Source organism: Centroberyx affinis, unplaced genomic scaffold, assembly GCF_046629955.1.
Source record: "Centroberyx affinis isolate AG114_WGS23_722 - 3 ecotype Tasmania unplaced genomic scaffold, CSIRO-AGI_Caff_v1 ptg003708l_1, whole genome shotgun sequence".
In the NCBI taxonomy this organism is placed as follows: Eukaryota; Metazoa; Chordata; class Actinopteri; order Beryciformes; family Berycidae; genus Centroberyx; species Centroberyx affinis.
In genome coordinates, this window is record NW_027281598.1 from 59,919 (window position 1) to 75,549 (window position 15,631).

The 15,631-nt window shown below is 44.0% G+C and overlaps 2 protein-coding genes across 2 annotated transcripts; one reads left to right on the plus strand and one right to left on the minus strand.

The window, feature by feature from the left end:
* The first annotated feature begins 6,413 nt into the window (after nt 1-6,413).
* prop1 (PROP paired-like homeobox 1) lies at nt 6,414-9,016 on the plus strand. The gene is made up of 3 exons (XM_071540683.1): nt 6,414-6,513; nt 7,731-7,960; nt 8,612-9,016. Exons 1-3 carry the CDS (start codon nt 6,414-6,416, stop codon nt 9,014-9,016), a joined length of 735 nt encoding a protein of 244 aa, XP_071396784.1.
* Nucleotides 9,017-11,265: 2,249 nt separating this feature from the next.
* Nucleotides 11,266-14,287, minus strand: mcfd2 (multiple coagulation factor deficiency 2, ER cargo receptor complex subunit). The gene is made up of 4 exons (XM_071540681.1): nt 14,214-14,287; nt 13,246-13,428; nt 12,435-12,594; nt 11,266-11,434 (listed from the first exon to the last, which is right to left on the minus strand). The coding sequence occupies exons 2-4, from the start codon at nt 13,425-13,427 to the stop codon at nt 11,300-11,302; spliced, it is 477 nt and encodes a 158-aa protein (XP_071396782.1). The 5' UTR covers nt 13,428; nt 14,214-14,287; the 3' UTR covers nt 11,266-11,299.
* Nucleotides 14,288-15,631: the final 1,344 nt, after the last annotated feature.

Sequence of the window (15,631 nt, forward strand, 5' to 3'; positions counted from 1 at the left end):
AAAAAAAAAAAAAAAGTCTGCTAGTTGGGGTGAGATGATTTCACTCGCTGCCAACTTGCTTAAAGGAGTTTCTGAAATTAAAGTGCCACCATCTATAAAGGTAAAATCTTGTTACTGGTGGCATGATCTGCCTGATTTCCAGATTTTTTGTCTCGATTATGGAATTGAAACTGCCCTGGAAACAAGTGAAATTGGCAGATTTTACACTCGACTTGAAACTACATTAAGTTAACTCACCACGGTGAGTGCTTTTACAGCATGCAGGATAATCCGCGCGATGAAAACTTGGCATTCTTGGCGATATATCTGTAGCTCGGAAAGATGAGATTTCCCATGGCGCTGGATAATGTGACGGCCCGACTCAGTAAAATGACAGCAGAGAACATTGAGTCCTGCCACAGGCACGGGCACCGAGAGGGCAGTGCCGCACGCTGCATGCATCCCGCTGAGTCATGATGGGCACAATGGCTCCCGCTTCACCCCGGCGGGCCGGCCCGGCGGTCGGAGAGACCCGTCCCGTAACCCGGAGGCTTCGGCTTCGATCCGCATCAGCCGTACCGCGCCCCGACGGCCAAGTGTCCCGTCCGAGTGTAACTCGCTCTGAAGAAAGTGGAATGTAAATGTGAGTCTGGGCTGCTATCAAAAGGAAAAAACATGGTAACCGTAAAATATATTCATTCATTCATACTTCACCCTGCCCGGTGCCCACATCAGCCACATTGTGGTTCATGGAGGAGAATCCACATTCCCTCTACGTGGGAAGATTCACTACACAGCATTCTGCAGCAATCACCTCTAGTCTTTTCTTATGTTACAACCTGGCTCAAGGAAGTAACAATGAGGGAGCCATACGCCAAAGTAAAAGTTAAAACAATGATTTATTAACTAAAACTAAGGGGTAAACAAACACAAACTACATCGAACCAAAAGACCAGAACAAAAGGTGTGCATAAGTGAGGAGGGAAAGAGACACTGATAGTCCGAGGCCCTCTTAAGCCAAAAGGAGTTCACCGGGTCCAGGTGCACTCCATCAGCTCTGATGATGACTCCACCCACCAGGCTCCTGCAAGATGCAGAGCCAGGAGAGTGGGAGGGTCATCACACCCACCCTCCATAAAACACAGGGTCCCACCGGGAACCCCTGTAACACAAGCAAAAGACAAGTTTACAAAATTGTACATTTCATGTCTCCAACCCGCCTGCCCCTGGCCAGCTGCTTGCCCCATCCTCAGCAGACCTCGGTACCTAGGTAGCAGTTTAAGAGGAAGAGAACAGCACAGGAGACAGAACAGGAAACAGACAACATAATTAGGCTTCAGGGCTGGGACAACAGGACCGCCACCATGTTGTCCGTTCATGTTCATCACAAGTATGTAGGAAATGTCTGTATGTACTAGTTGTCCTTTTGCCTTCAGGTTGATGGGGTACCTTGCATTTCTGAACTATTGAGTAGACTTTCAAGCCTTTCTTTCTGTAATTTAAGGAGAATGTAATACAGTTATTATCAGTATCAGTAGTAGTAGTAGCAGCAGTAGCAGCAGCAGTAGTAGCATTAGTACTAGCAGTAGTAGTAGTAGTAGTAGTAGTAGCAGCAGAAGTAGCAGTAGTAGTAACAATGGTAGTAGGAGTAGCATTGTTGTTGCTGTTGTTTTTGCTGCTACTGTTGTTGTTCCTATTGTTGTTGTTGTTGTTGCTATTGTTGTTGTTGCTGCCGTTGTTGCTATTGCTATTGCTGGTGGTGTTGTTGCTGTTACTGCTACTGTTGTTGTTGTTGTTGTTGCTGTTGCTATTATTGTTGTTGCTGTTACTGCTCTTGACTCGGCCGGCTGTCTGAGATGCAGAAGAAAAGAAACAGAAGAAAAGTATGAGACAGAACAGAGGTCTGCCTGCCAAAGATGCTGCAGGGAGGCTCAGAAACTTGTTCTCAAACAGGGATGAATCTTTAAAACAATGAACACGTGCCAGACTCCTCAATGATTAATATTCACTGCGGTGTAGCTGGGAGGTTCGTGAATTGGTGAGAGATAAAAGACATCCGTCTCACCCTATGTCTCTTTCTCTCTCTCTCTCTCTCTCTCTCTCTCTCCTTCTCCCCCTCACACAGCCGGGCCAACAGGCTGCTGGATGGGGGGGGAGGGGTTGGTGGGGGTGGGGGTGAGGGTGGGGTGGGGGGGAGTTGGGTTACATTCCTTCCATCGGGGCTGTGTGTCTGCCAGCCAGGTCACTCCCAGTTCAGTCCCGGGAAATTGGGAGGGAAGAATTTCCTCTATGTGTCCATACTGGACACGGCCGCAACCACACAGAGGCCTGCGAGTGCACGGGGCATACGTGTGTGTGCGTGTGTGTGTGTGTGTGTGTGTGCGTGTGTGTGTCATGTTTGAAAGGGAGCACCCAGCGTAGTATGACTTGCATGTTATTTGCTTACGAGCGTATTGTAGCAGAGTCGGGGTCGCGGATGGTGTGTAAGCGTGTGTGTATGTATTTGTGTAAGCGTGTGCCTGTGTGTGTGTGTGTGTGTGTGTGAGAGAGAGAGACAGAAAGGAAACGAGGGAAAGCGAGTTCTGGAAATGTATCTACAAACATTTCTTTTACATTTTTAGCTGACTCAGCATCGTGCTCAATGGCACTTCAGCAGGACTCACTTACTGTTGTGGGGATCAAACATGGATCTATCCTGTTTACTACTCACACACCAGGCACAGCAGTACAGACTTCCCCGGTCCTCTGGCCCTCAATACGGCCTAATAATAGACCGATGGAAAGATAAACTTACAGAAACTGAGACAGGGCTAAATTTATTCTTTATGCAACATTGGCTTATGCTACATCGAACACATGGTCCTATAGCGTACTAGGGAGAGCACAATGTATACGCTGCCAGGGGTTAAAGTGGCAGGACACTTGCTGCAGAAACAAAATTCAGCTGGTTTGCACAAAAAAAAAAAAAAAGGTTTGCAGAGAAACCGAAGCGCTGCAGTGGCTCCATCCTCCACAGTGTGCTTGGCTGAACTAGTCGAATTCTTCACACACACTAGTCCCCCCACTGCCTGATCGTGTGCAGTTGCTCTACAATACCGCATGATCGGTTGTCTCCACTCGTTTTTTTTTTTTCTGGTCGATTTCCTCTGTTTACATCTCGGCGCTAACGACTCACGCTCAGCTCTTTACGACCGATCAGGCAGGGATTATGAAGACAGCGAGGTGGTATCAAGTTCCTGGAGAGAAATCTGTAACAAGCGGTGTGTAAATGACCCCAATTTGTCCAGTGCTTCAGGTATGGAAGAGACAAATTATATATAGGTCCAAAATCGATGAACTTATCCTTTAAGGGAGTGAAGTGTCCTGACTTTGCCTTCCGATGCAAATCAACCAGTTTTAATATTTGTTTTTCAATCCACAGTCATTTTCTTAATCCGAATGTCGTGCCTTATTCTGCCTCGTGTCAAGATGCTGACACTTCCTGAAACAAGTGTTGGAAACAAATGGAATGATCTCACCCCATTGACAGAATTTTTCAATCGCTTTTAAGAAAAACAAGATTTCCAGGCTGGAGTAGTGTGAGGCTAATCGACTTTGCGACTTGGTGATTTTTTTTTTTTTTTGTGTGGTTTAAGCAGAGGGAGAGCCACAGACAAAAGGGAGGTGCAGAGAAAACGCAGACAGTTCCCAGTGTGCTCTGCTGGGGGGGGTTGGGGGGGGGCGTTCTGGCTGTGGCGAAGTTTGGGACAGGAAACATGTGAGCTGAATATGGGATGTGTAGAGGACTTGGCAGACAGACACACACACACACACACACACACACACTTGGAATCAAATTAGACGACTCGGCGCAGAGAGCAGTCAGAACAAGGCATCTTTCTCAAGGAATCTGCAACAAGTAAACTCAATCTCCAGGGCTAATTTGTCGATTCGACGAGAGCCTCTCCATGCGAACGTTGATCCTTTGCTTTTCCAGCGGGTTATTCAATCACTGTGTGTTTTTGTGTGTTACTTTTTCCTGGCCAGAGTCTTTTGGGAGGGGAGGGTGGGGGGGGGTGGTGGTTGGGGTGGATACAATCTATCAGTGTAACACATTTCCACGCGGCGTTTGAACTTTTGATTTACTAGTTCTCGGGAGTCACACTTATCGCTCGGGTCGAATGGCCCCGGGGACGGACACGTTACACAAGAAGTTAAATGGAGAGGCGCTACCTAGAATTCGGTGCTGTCGAACACACACACGCACAACACGCACACACACACACACACGTAAATACACACAAGCTAGTTAGTATATCCAGTTGATAAGTAAAAAGCTCTCATAGTGGTGTGTGTGTGTGTGTGAATGCACTTTGTTGTGCACACTGCTTGCATATGTTGCACACACACACACACACACACACACACCATACACACACAAGTTACATTAGTACATCAAGTTAGACTGACAAGCTTTCATAGTTGTGTCTGTATGTGTATGTGTATGTGTATGTGTGTGTGTGTGTGTGTGTGTGTGTGTGTGTGTGTGTGTGTGCGTGTATCAGACAGTGACGGTGATCGCTACGTGGAAACCTATGCATGCAGTGTGCACATGAAAACACACACACATACACACTCACACACACACGTACACACACCATTATGAGAGCTTGTGAGTCACTATCTTGATATACTGACTAATATGTGTGTGTGTGTGTGTGTGCTTTCATGTGCACACTGCGTGCATAGGTTTCCAAGTAGTCATTACTGTTGCTATCTGAACACACACACACACACACACACACACACACACACACATGCACAAGCAAATAGCATTGTTCAACAGATATAGCCCATGATGAGTTACTGTCTTGCTCGATGCTACCAGCAGACACCCAGACCAGCTGATAAAATGCCAGTTGCTGCTCTCCAAGCGTCTGAACTGCCTTCCCCGCTGTCCTGCCATGACTCAGCGCTGACTGGGACTGCACTGGGTCCGTTCCCAGTATCCAGTCGTGTGAGAGAGGGCCGTTCCTCTCCACTGGCCCTTGCACTGAGTTTAGCATCATGGGAACGGCCCGCCAGCGGCCCCGGGGTCCCAGGAGGCCACGCAAGAGTTCAGCTCGGTTAAATCGGGCCGCGTCAGCCGAGCCACCGCGCTCACAACACAGGGACCCGACCTGAGAGGGACTCTGGTTTTAGGAGACCGGGTCAGTGTATACTCAGCTGGACGGTTTCCACACTCACCTTCCTGTCCCACAATAAGGACGTATGAGGACTCTCGGCTCGGGTGTTGCCGCTCAGTCCGTCTCCGTCTGTCTGTCACACAGCCTGACGTTATAGGGCCACCTGGTGGTCACATGCTCCATTGCACCTCCCCAGAGAGACACTCAAACCACACCAAGATACTAGACAAATGTTATGCTAAAACAGAAATAATAGATAAATAAATCAAAAATGTGAGCACAAATGCCATACAGTATAGGTCTTGTGTGTAATTCAACAATGAAAGTCTGTGTTGAACCACAAATATCTGTTGATCTGTCTGATCCATCCATAAAGGAAAAGCTATTGGCAATATACCTTGAAGTTCTGGGACATTTTGTTGTTTAGTGGTGTATTTTTCTTCATTCAATATTCAACAATCATACAGGGAGAAATCCATCGTAGAAGAGGAGAGAGACCAATTTCTCCACTGACAGAAGCCTCAATAGACCAGAATACAATGCAGCCATCATGACATGTTGTGCTTTGAATAAGGAGCGCATAGGCACCCTAAAGTCCACAAACTAGCTATACTTATATGCCCATACGCCCGTCTTTGATTGAAATCAACAAGTTCACGCTACTTCTCTGGGAGTTGTCAAAAGGCATTGTGGGAAATGTAGGAAATCACTTACTCAGGTAGAAGTAGACAAAGCAGATCAAGGGGAAGTGGGAACACCAAAAAAGTTAATAACAGTTCATCACAAAATAACTCCTGGAATGCATTGAACATCACAGATTGATGATAAGTAAAAGTAGATGAAGGTGGATTTTTCCTTTCATTTCATGTAAAGACAAGACAAGACAGCATAAATTGTGATAATTTGAATTTACCCAATGGATGCTGGTAATGCTTTAAAGGCCCAAAATGTCTACTGAGTCTATTGTACTCAACACTAAAAAACCTACTCTTTAGTACAAGAAAAGGCCCAAAAGTTGGGGAGGGCCATTCCTCCTATCCTATATGGACCAGACTCCCCTGTAAATAAATACTGTGGTCATTGCCAAGACACACAAACACACACGCACACACACACACACACACACACACACACACACACACACACACACAGGTAAAGGTATACTGAATGGGTGGGACATGGGCATGGCATGTGATGTCATGGTGAGCTGTGTCTGTCTGGGGGATCAAGTCGTCCGGAGCGTCCCGGCGGTGAGCCAGACCTGCAGCGATGGCCCAGGTAAAGGCAGGGGGGGGTGCAGCGAGGAGCCGCCAGGACCAGGACTGTGCAGAGATCTACTCCGACATGGCTACTGTCAGCTCCAGCGCAGGTGAGTCCACACAGTGTGCTTTATATGAAGGTGGTATGGACAGTAGAGTTAGACCGATATATGGGGCCAATGTTGCCCTTTTATTAAAAATCAGATATCAACCAGTGAGTGGCGTCCGATATGATGGAGGCTCCTCTCTGACATAAAAACAGTTTGCGAAACCTGCAATTAAACATTTTCTTTGCATATTTTATTCATTTATTGAAGTGTTCAGTAATCTTTCTTGTAAATTAATTCTTTAAATTAACTCTAAGGCAGTAATAGCAGAGTTTCTCCTTCTATTGAATAGGTGCAGTGGGTCAGTCTGCTAACACTAAAATAATGTCATTAGTCTGGTTTCAGTGGAGAGTGTCCCATGACAGTGTCCCATGATGGTCTAAATGCTGTTTCAGAGGCTTTTCCACCCTTATAAGAAAACACATTTTTGGGGAAACAAAATATTCCCTGTCCTTTAATACAAAAATATCAGTATCAGCCTCCAAAAACCTATATCAGTCGAACCCTAATGGACAGTGTATTAGTTAGTTGTCAGGTTTAGGGAATACAGGTTCTAGTTGAATTTAATCAATTGACTTATATAAGAATATAAAATTCCATGATATATATTGTTTATTTGATTACAGTAAATAAGGCTGTGCAGTTGCTGCACTATCCTCATTTAATCTTTAAAGCCAGTAAATTACTTTCTTAATCCCTAAATTAGTTTTATTAAACAGTTTGAATCAAATTCCCAGCTTTGGTGCGGATAATTAAGAGAAAAAACTAAACTGTGTGTAAATAAGAGCACAATTTTATTACAAATCATCAAGTCAGCTACTTCAGTGTCTTCTCCAACCACCATAATATGATTGGACAATGTCATCTCACTCCACCAATTTTACAAATTAGTCACTTTGTTAGCTATTGTTGTAATAATCTCAGTCAAATCCCCCGGTCTCTGGTATCTTTTTCTCACGAGATTGTCTTTGGCAGCTAAAGCCCTTTGGCTCTCAGGTTGCCCGGTGGCAGTGGGAACCCTAAAGTCGGGGTAATCCCTCTTTTTCGAGACAGCCATCAGTGAAATGTGCTCTTACAAAATTTAGGCTACTTTTTGTATGATGCCAACCCGGGAAACACAAGCAGGCTTGGAGTCGAGAAACAGGAGCTGGAGAATTTACTCCCCGAAAAAGTGAAGGCTTTTCCATTCAAACCCCCTTTTCCCCTCATCCTGGGAACAGATATCGGAGAGTCGGTGAGGAAAGGGTCACTGTGTGAGGCCTCCGTGGCCGCGGGCCTGGCCCGACGCAGCAGGGCCTACCCCTCCCCGGCCCGCAGGCGCCACCGCACCACCTTCAGCCACAGGCAGCTGGAGCAGCTGGAGGTGGCCTTCGGACAAAACCACTACCCAGACATCTACTACCGGGAGGAGCTGGCCCGGGTCACCAAGCTCAACGAGGCGCGCATACAGGTGGGACAGCCCCATACACTGGGCCTGGACATGACATGTTCCTCACCTCTTTTACATTTTTACCCAAGGAATGGAGGTGTGATATAGTTTAGATACATCAACTTCAATTTGATATTTAGATGGGCTGATAACAAAACTAACAACTTTTTTTGATTGATTGGTAATAGTCATATTATTACCAAAATTGAAAAAAGTAGTATTTTACACCACTCATTACTGGGAAAACTCATAGTTACAGTAGCACAATAAAACCCAACACTGATGACAATGTGTGAGTGTGTGTGTGTGTGTGTGGTTCATACATTGCATTAATTGCCAAATGTGTGATGTACACACTAAACCTAGAATGATGGACTTTGCAGCATTATGTATGTATGTATTTTCTTTATTCTAAATATTAGAGCCATGTTCTCATCTGAGAGCAAATGTCCTTACATTCCCTTTAATTAGTGGACTATGCCCTAAAGGGCTAAAGAAGAAACTGATGAGGCTGACTAAAACTACTCTCTAAAGCCATGTAGTTGCTTTTCTTCCATAAGAACTGAGCTCTTCATTAAAGTTGTTTTTCCATGCTCAGTTTTTTGGGTTCAACGCAGGCCGGCTGACATGTCCTGGTTTCTGATTCTTCTGAAACGTCATTTGCCTCAGCAGGTATGGTTCCAGAACAGAAGAGCCAAGCAGCGGAAGCAGGAGCGTGCGTCCCAGAAAGTGCTTGCAGTGGGTATGATGCCGGGCCACGGGCCGCTGCTGGGCGGCGTGTGCGTCCAGCCGCCCGGCATGGCCCGCCAGTACTACCCCCAGTCCCTGGCACACATCCCCCGCCTCTCCCCCATGCTGCCCTCGGCGGGGTATTCCCACCACCCGGGCCCGGTCCCGGTCCCGGTCGGCCAGTGCCCCTGCCCCGCCGTCCAGCCGCCGCCTCCGGCCTCCCAGCGGCAGCACGACGACTGGTACGGCCCGCTGAGGAGCATCGGAGCGCCGCCCGCCGGCCTCGCCTCGCCCATGTTCTCCTTGGCCTCCATGCCGGCTCTGGACCCCGCCTCCCACTGGAGCTAAGAAGAGACGAGGGGAAACATGCTTTATGTTTCACAATAACATATGAAATAGAGCTGAGTGTTTAACCTCTATTTATCCAGGGAAAGTTGAAACAACTCTGCTGAAACTACTCATTACACACCCAGCCATCACCTACATGCATTGAGATGTTTTTAGACGTCTTTGCTAATATGTTTTAAGACATTTTAGGACATGTTTCAAAACATCGTAAGATATGGTTAAGATGTATCTATGGCTGGGTATGTAGCACCTGTGATAAATGATCTCACACTCTATCTGTATTGCTTTCAATTCAAACATTCTTTCAATCACCTATGTTGCCATTCCCCCTGAACAACTCTAACCACTAATATACTGATTCACTCCACTGTAGGGAGGTCTGAAGTGTTAATGGGCCTGGTTGTTCATAGGACTGCACACACACACACACACACACACTTTTTATTTTCACTGCAATTTAGCCAAAATGTGGTTTGGAATCTGCTGCATGTGGTGAACTGTGTGCATCCCTCCATTAAACATTCATGGAGGGGAGATTTTTCCTGAATCAAATCTTAATCTATAACATTTAAACTGCATTTCAATACTGTACATAAAGCTCAAATTTTGCATTTCATAAATAAAGATTTACATTGGGTTTTTTTGCAATGATTGGTCAATATTCTGAACATAAACATAATCTGACAGGACTTCACACCTTGATACATTTTTAAGAAAACACCAAGAGAACAGTGTGTAGATTACAGTATTTTTTAATATGTCACATTCCAGAGACAACACAGTTGCATCTGTTCTGCTATTCACTTATTTAAATAGTTGCGTTCAAACAACCTGAATTAATCGAACAATCAATACTGAATGACAAAAATATAGAATTCATCTGTAGGAAATCATACATTAGAAGAAATTACAGATGGATTAAACAGACAACAGGCTTTGTCACACAAAGACCTGACATTGGCAGCTAATATTTGGAGCGAGCAAACCCCCGGCTGCATTGTACTGTGCATCAAGTGCTTTACTGAAAACCCATGAAGCAAAGTCAGCCTTCAAAATCTGCAGCGGCAGCAGCGTCTACCAGTGTGCTGTGAGTCTAGTTTATCCAGTGATGAAGAATTAACAATGCACAATGTGGCGCAGCTTTACATTCACTCTATGAGGACAGGGTTATGTCAAGTATCTCTAGCTCTTAGGAGCTCAGGTGGGGCACAGGCTGAGGTGAAGAGGATGGGGATCGGCTCATACAGTCGATGACCTTTCGTAACAATGACAGCGAAAATAACTTGAGCTGCATTCAATAGGAAAATGTTTCATGAGGTCTCCGCTTACAACATTCAATACTGTGTCATTCTGAACGCAGCCTTGGTCATCCTTTGAGATAAAATCCTTCAAAAGCACCTGATCAATCCACCAAGCTTTGCTACTACTCTGTATACACACTACTTCATCGGTATATTACATTACATTTGAGTACGTAAAGGCCACTTTCAAACGTTATGAGGACCGCCTGTTTGTCTTTATCGCCGTCCAAAAACAGCAAATGAAAGCAATGAATTCACATGAGGAGTCATTTGGTCCACAATGTTGCGTGTGACACAGGAAAGGCGTGTTAGCAAATGTAGATGATTGTGCATTGATTCAAGCCCAGGAACTTTTCTGTATAGATGCTATTGGGCTATCAGGGTGGATGAAGCGTAGCACCACAGAAAAAGTAAGACACAAACACTGCAGCGCTCCTGTGCTTCAAAAAAATGACTTGATTTGGAAAAGACGGGGTTGTGTTGTTCCAGGAATCTAGAAAGAAGGAAGGGGCAGGCATGTCACTCTGCAAAGTGTGAGCATACACTAAAAACTCACAGTGATGTTCCATCTATTTACCTCCTTTTCCACTGCTTACCAAATTATTAGCATAAGAAGTTTTGCTGCTGTTTTGTCAGCTTCTTGCACACTTCTTTCTAGGCCTGGGAGTTACCTCAATTCTTGATTTCAAAAGCAGCGGACCTATTTTTGTCTGCCAGCAACGAGGTTACACAGAGAAAAAAAGAAAAATCAAGAATTGACATTATGCTTAGAAAATACACAAAGAGCTACATAAATTGCCAACACCTCAGATCGATCGCCTGTGAAACAGAGAAAGCAAAGACTAAGCTTTTCAGTCCGGCTCCCATGTGGCTCATGTGCCTGCGGTGACGTGCGCTCCCTCCCTCCTTCCTTCCTTCCCTCCCTCCCTCCCTCCCTCCTCTGCAGGTTCCTTGCTGTGGCGGCAGACACGGAGAAACCGTATCAGTGCTCCAGTGATTTGGCAAACTCGGCGTAGTCTATGTAACCATCGTTGTTTTTGTCATCGTCCCTCAGAACGTCGTCGATGAGATTTATGAGGTCCTCCTCTCTCATTGGCTGGCTGTTCTCTCCTCCCTCCTGAAAACCAAGAAAAGTTGTTCAGATTAATAAGATTAAAGTTGTTAAATTGTAGTTTTCATATGATGGGAGGGGCGGAGCGGGGGACTGTTCAAAAATCTGTGATATTATTGGTTGGAACTTTTATGTAACCAGTGGTGGAAGAAGTATTCAGATCTTTGACTTCAGTAAAAGTAGCAATACCACAGTGTAAAAATACTTTGTTACAAGTAAAAGTCCTTCATTCAAAATCTTACTTAAAAGTACAAAAGTATCAAAATATACTTAAAGTAGCAAAAGTAAAAGTAGTCATTATGCAGAATGACCCATTGCAGAATCATATATATCATGTTATTGGACTATAATTATTGATACATTAATGTGTTCATCACTTTAATGTTGCAGCTGGTAAAGGTGGAGCTAATTTTAATAACTTTATATACTGCTGGGTAGCTTAACCTATAAAAATATATCATAATTTATTAGTTGATTTATAATTTGTATTAATAATCTAAATCTGCAAAGTAAATAGTAACTAAAGCTGTCAAATAAAGGTAGTGGAGTAAAAAGTACAATATTTCCCTCTGAAATGTAGTGGAGTAGAAGTATAAAGTAGCATGAAATGGAAATACTCAAGTAAAGTACAAGTACCTCTAAATTGTACTTAAGTAAAGTACTTGAGTAAATGCACTTACTTACATTCCACCACTGTATGTAACAGTAAGAGTCAAGTAACCACTAAAAATATGTTGTTTCCAGGAAGTAAAAGTAATAGGATTTTGATATAAAAATATGAGAAAATAGAAAATAGGGGCATTTATTGTTAAATAGGTGCATGTTATGATATGGAGTATTAGATAGCAAGGTGAAAAAGTCATTTTTCACTTCATTGTGACTTTAAATTGGAAAACGCATGCTATCTGTGCACTGGCTATGCGCAATCAGACAGCAATGGTCACAGGCACTGATGTGCACACCTAAGAAGACAAATGCACACACACACACACACACACACAGCTACCTCTTTGTGTACGTGTGTGATAGCGGTGGCCAGCTCCAGCCCGTCCAGCAGGTTGTTGCCGTCGTAGTCGTGCATCTTGAAGTAGTGCAGCTGAAGCTCCTGGGGGGTCATGTCTTTCTCTGGTTTGTCTATCACTCCCTCCAGGTGCTCCATGATGTGGCTGCAGGACGACAGAGCGGTCACTTGATGTCAAACAGTCACACACACAGCATTCATCTAAGTAAGCCTTTGGTCAATGGACGCAACATCATGGGTTCCCATACATTTTCTGCTCTAAAATCTCATACTTTTACCATATCTTTTTTTTTGACTGGATTTGATATTTTGTTTGGAGTTAAAATACATTATGGTTTCCCAACACATTTTCCATATTTTAATTTTTTGACCTGTTTTGATATTTAGATGTTCAATATAATGAATGCTGATAATAGATGGGCAATATGACTGTCTCCTAGGCCATATGATTGCACCTGAACATTATTCTTTGCAACACTATCACAGCAGATGAAATGACAGTGGGTCTTCTACAATGAAATGTGTTTTTTCTATACTTTTTCATGCTTTTCATGCAATAACCAAACTTTTCAAGACATAAGTAACACATCAAATTCACTTCCCACAGAGTTCCATACTTTCCAGACCTGTGTAGCAGCCCTATATCGTGGCAGGGAAAGCAAAAAAAATAAGTCTCCTGATCCCACTGAGGCAGGTTGAGCTTGTTGACAGTGTTCAAAGTTCATCGATCCATGCAAATTAGGTTGGTATCGTGCATCAGCAGGGAGCACACTTTAAATGTATAGATCTCACTCACTCTTTGTCCTGGACCAGGTTTCTGTCCAGGCCGTGGCCGTGGCCCGATCTCTGAGCTGTACCCTCCTCGGCCGGCGGCTGTTCATGGTGCTCCGGATCCCCGTGAGAGTGAACACACAGCAGACAGCAGGACAGGAGGACCAGCAGACCCCCCCACTCCACAAGATACCTACCACTTCTCATCCTGACAGATAGATAGATAGATAGGTAGATAGATAGATAGATAGATAGATAGATAGATAGATAGATAGATAGATGTAGTTAAAGACTAGTGAATGAACTTGATGCAGCAATGTTTTTCAGTCGCTCCCCTCATAAGGCCATAGACACTTTCTGTATACATTTATGGCCTTCTGTACACCGAATCATATGAACACAAATCACATCCTATATATAAGCAGCATATTTACTCATATTCCATTCCCATTCCATTTCACACTGCATATAGTTCAAATTGTTGCTATGTTTTCATACCATTAACATTTTTACTATAAAAACATCACAGCAAATCTTTGAGTCTCTACGGGAATATTTTGCCACAGAGCAAGTAAAGGAGATGGATTTGCCATAAAGTGATGATATAGTCATTATGGAGGACATATATACACATGGTAAGTCCATATAGGAACATTGTAGTGATACCACAGAGATAACAAACACCATAAACTATCATACGGCCACTATAAGCTCATTACTGAGTACCGGGGATGTTATAAAGCGTTTTCGTGCGTATGATGAGGTTGCATGTAACTATCCTCTGTTGACATGACAATGGAAAACTAGAAAATAGTAGAAACATGCGTTAGCGGAACGGCTGGCTTTAATAAGAATTGCTAGCACGACGCTTAATTTCAACACTAGTTTCAAAAGACATGGCAGTGTATCCTACGGTAATGACTAGACCAATACATGCAGCGTGACATGCAATACAAGGGTAGCTAACTGCGTTAAAAGAAAAGGTAAAGTCACCTGTTTTCGTCAACTGTTCGTTGTATGTACTAGTTGGCTGCAGTGTTAATCGTCCACTACCTTTTTGGATCCAGTGCTTCGCCGTAGTCAGGTTTGTCTTGGACACGACAGCTAAACTTGATTGGACGGTTGTTTCCAGAGAGTATACAATGGAAACAAGAGGTTTATCTTTTAGCCACGTCCTTCTTAGCTTAAATCTCTAGAGTACTACTTTGTTTTTGGTACAATAGGTAAAGTTTTTTTGGGCGGAAGGCTTTTTTGCTTCAGTCAACAGCATAATGTCCAAGGCGTAACTTAATAAGCTACTGACAACGCTGTGTCTAACTAGATATGTCTTGAAATCAGTTACAAACAGTTTTGCTAGGTAGGTGCTCTTTAGTGCAAGTGTAGTATGGTGGTGGTGGTATGGCTATGTCTCACGTCAGTAATGACTATTCACGAAGGGTCCTGCATAAATTAGCTGCTGTACGCATTAGCAAACGGGCTTGCTATCGTACTATTCATGAATATTCTCATTTTAGATGTTGTTTACACTATTCCAGTCTAGCAGACAAGGGTTTCCGTAGGCTGGACTATAACTATCTTGTTAAAGAAAGGATCTTTGAGCTAAATCTGATTGGATAGCGGTACTACGTCAGCGGGGGGGCGTCGACCAGCCTGTTAGCTGTCAAACGTTCTCCACGCTGCACAGAAACACATTATGTTAAGGAAGTTTGCTGAATTGGATAAGAATTGTTTTCTGACAGGCAGATGTCAAGTTTCCAGAGAGAGAATGACGCCGCTAAATCTCTTTTCAAACGGCTTGAGGTTTTCTTTTATCTCTCACTAAAGTAGCTGATATTAGACTCCCAGTAAAGACCCCAGTAGACCCCTGTGTCCCTGTGTGATTGACCCCTGTACTGTGGTTTAGGAGCTTTTCCACGTAAGACAGAAAAGGACAAATGTTAAGTGTCATTCACAAATGTTGGTGTATTTCTATGAATTTAGAATGTTCTTTATTAACTTTTGTCCAGACGAAGGCGCTGCAGTGTGCGCACTGGTACATGTCAGATTTGTTTGCCGTCAGACTGCATCCTTTAGTTTGTGATAGATACATTGTAAATGTTACAGTGCGATGGCTGACAGATGTATTACTTTGTAACTGAGCCAAGTGCTTATGGCAGCGTCAGGCCGCTAATGCTGCTGAACCAGATTGCCCAGATCAGGAAGCAAGCCAAGAGATCTCTGCCAAATTGATTTTCCATTGAACTCATTAATGAAATGAACACCACTAAAACAGGGAAATTACAACTTTTCTGCATGCATCCTGTCCCTGTCGCTGTGGGGGATGCACACTTGGCTGCACCGTTTTCACTACAGTTTCATTCTCTGCATTTGAGGTTTTCTTAATCCCCACTTGATCCAGTTAAAGTGTTAAA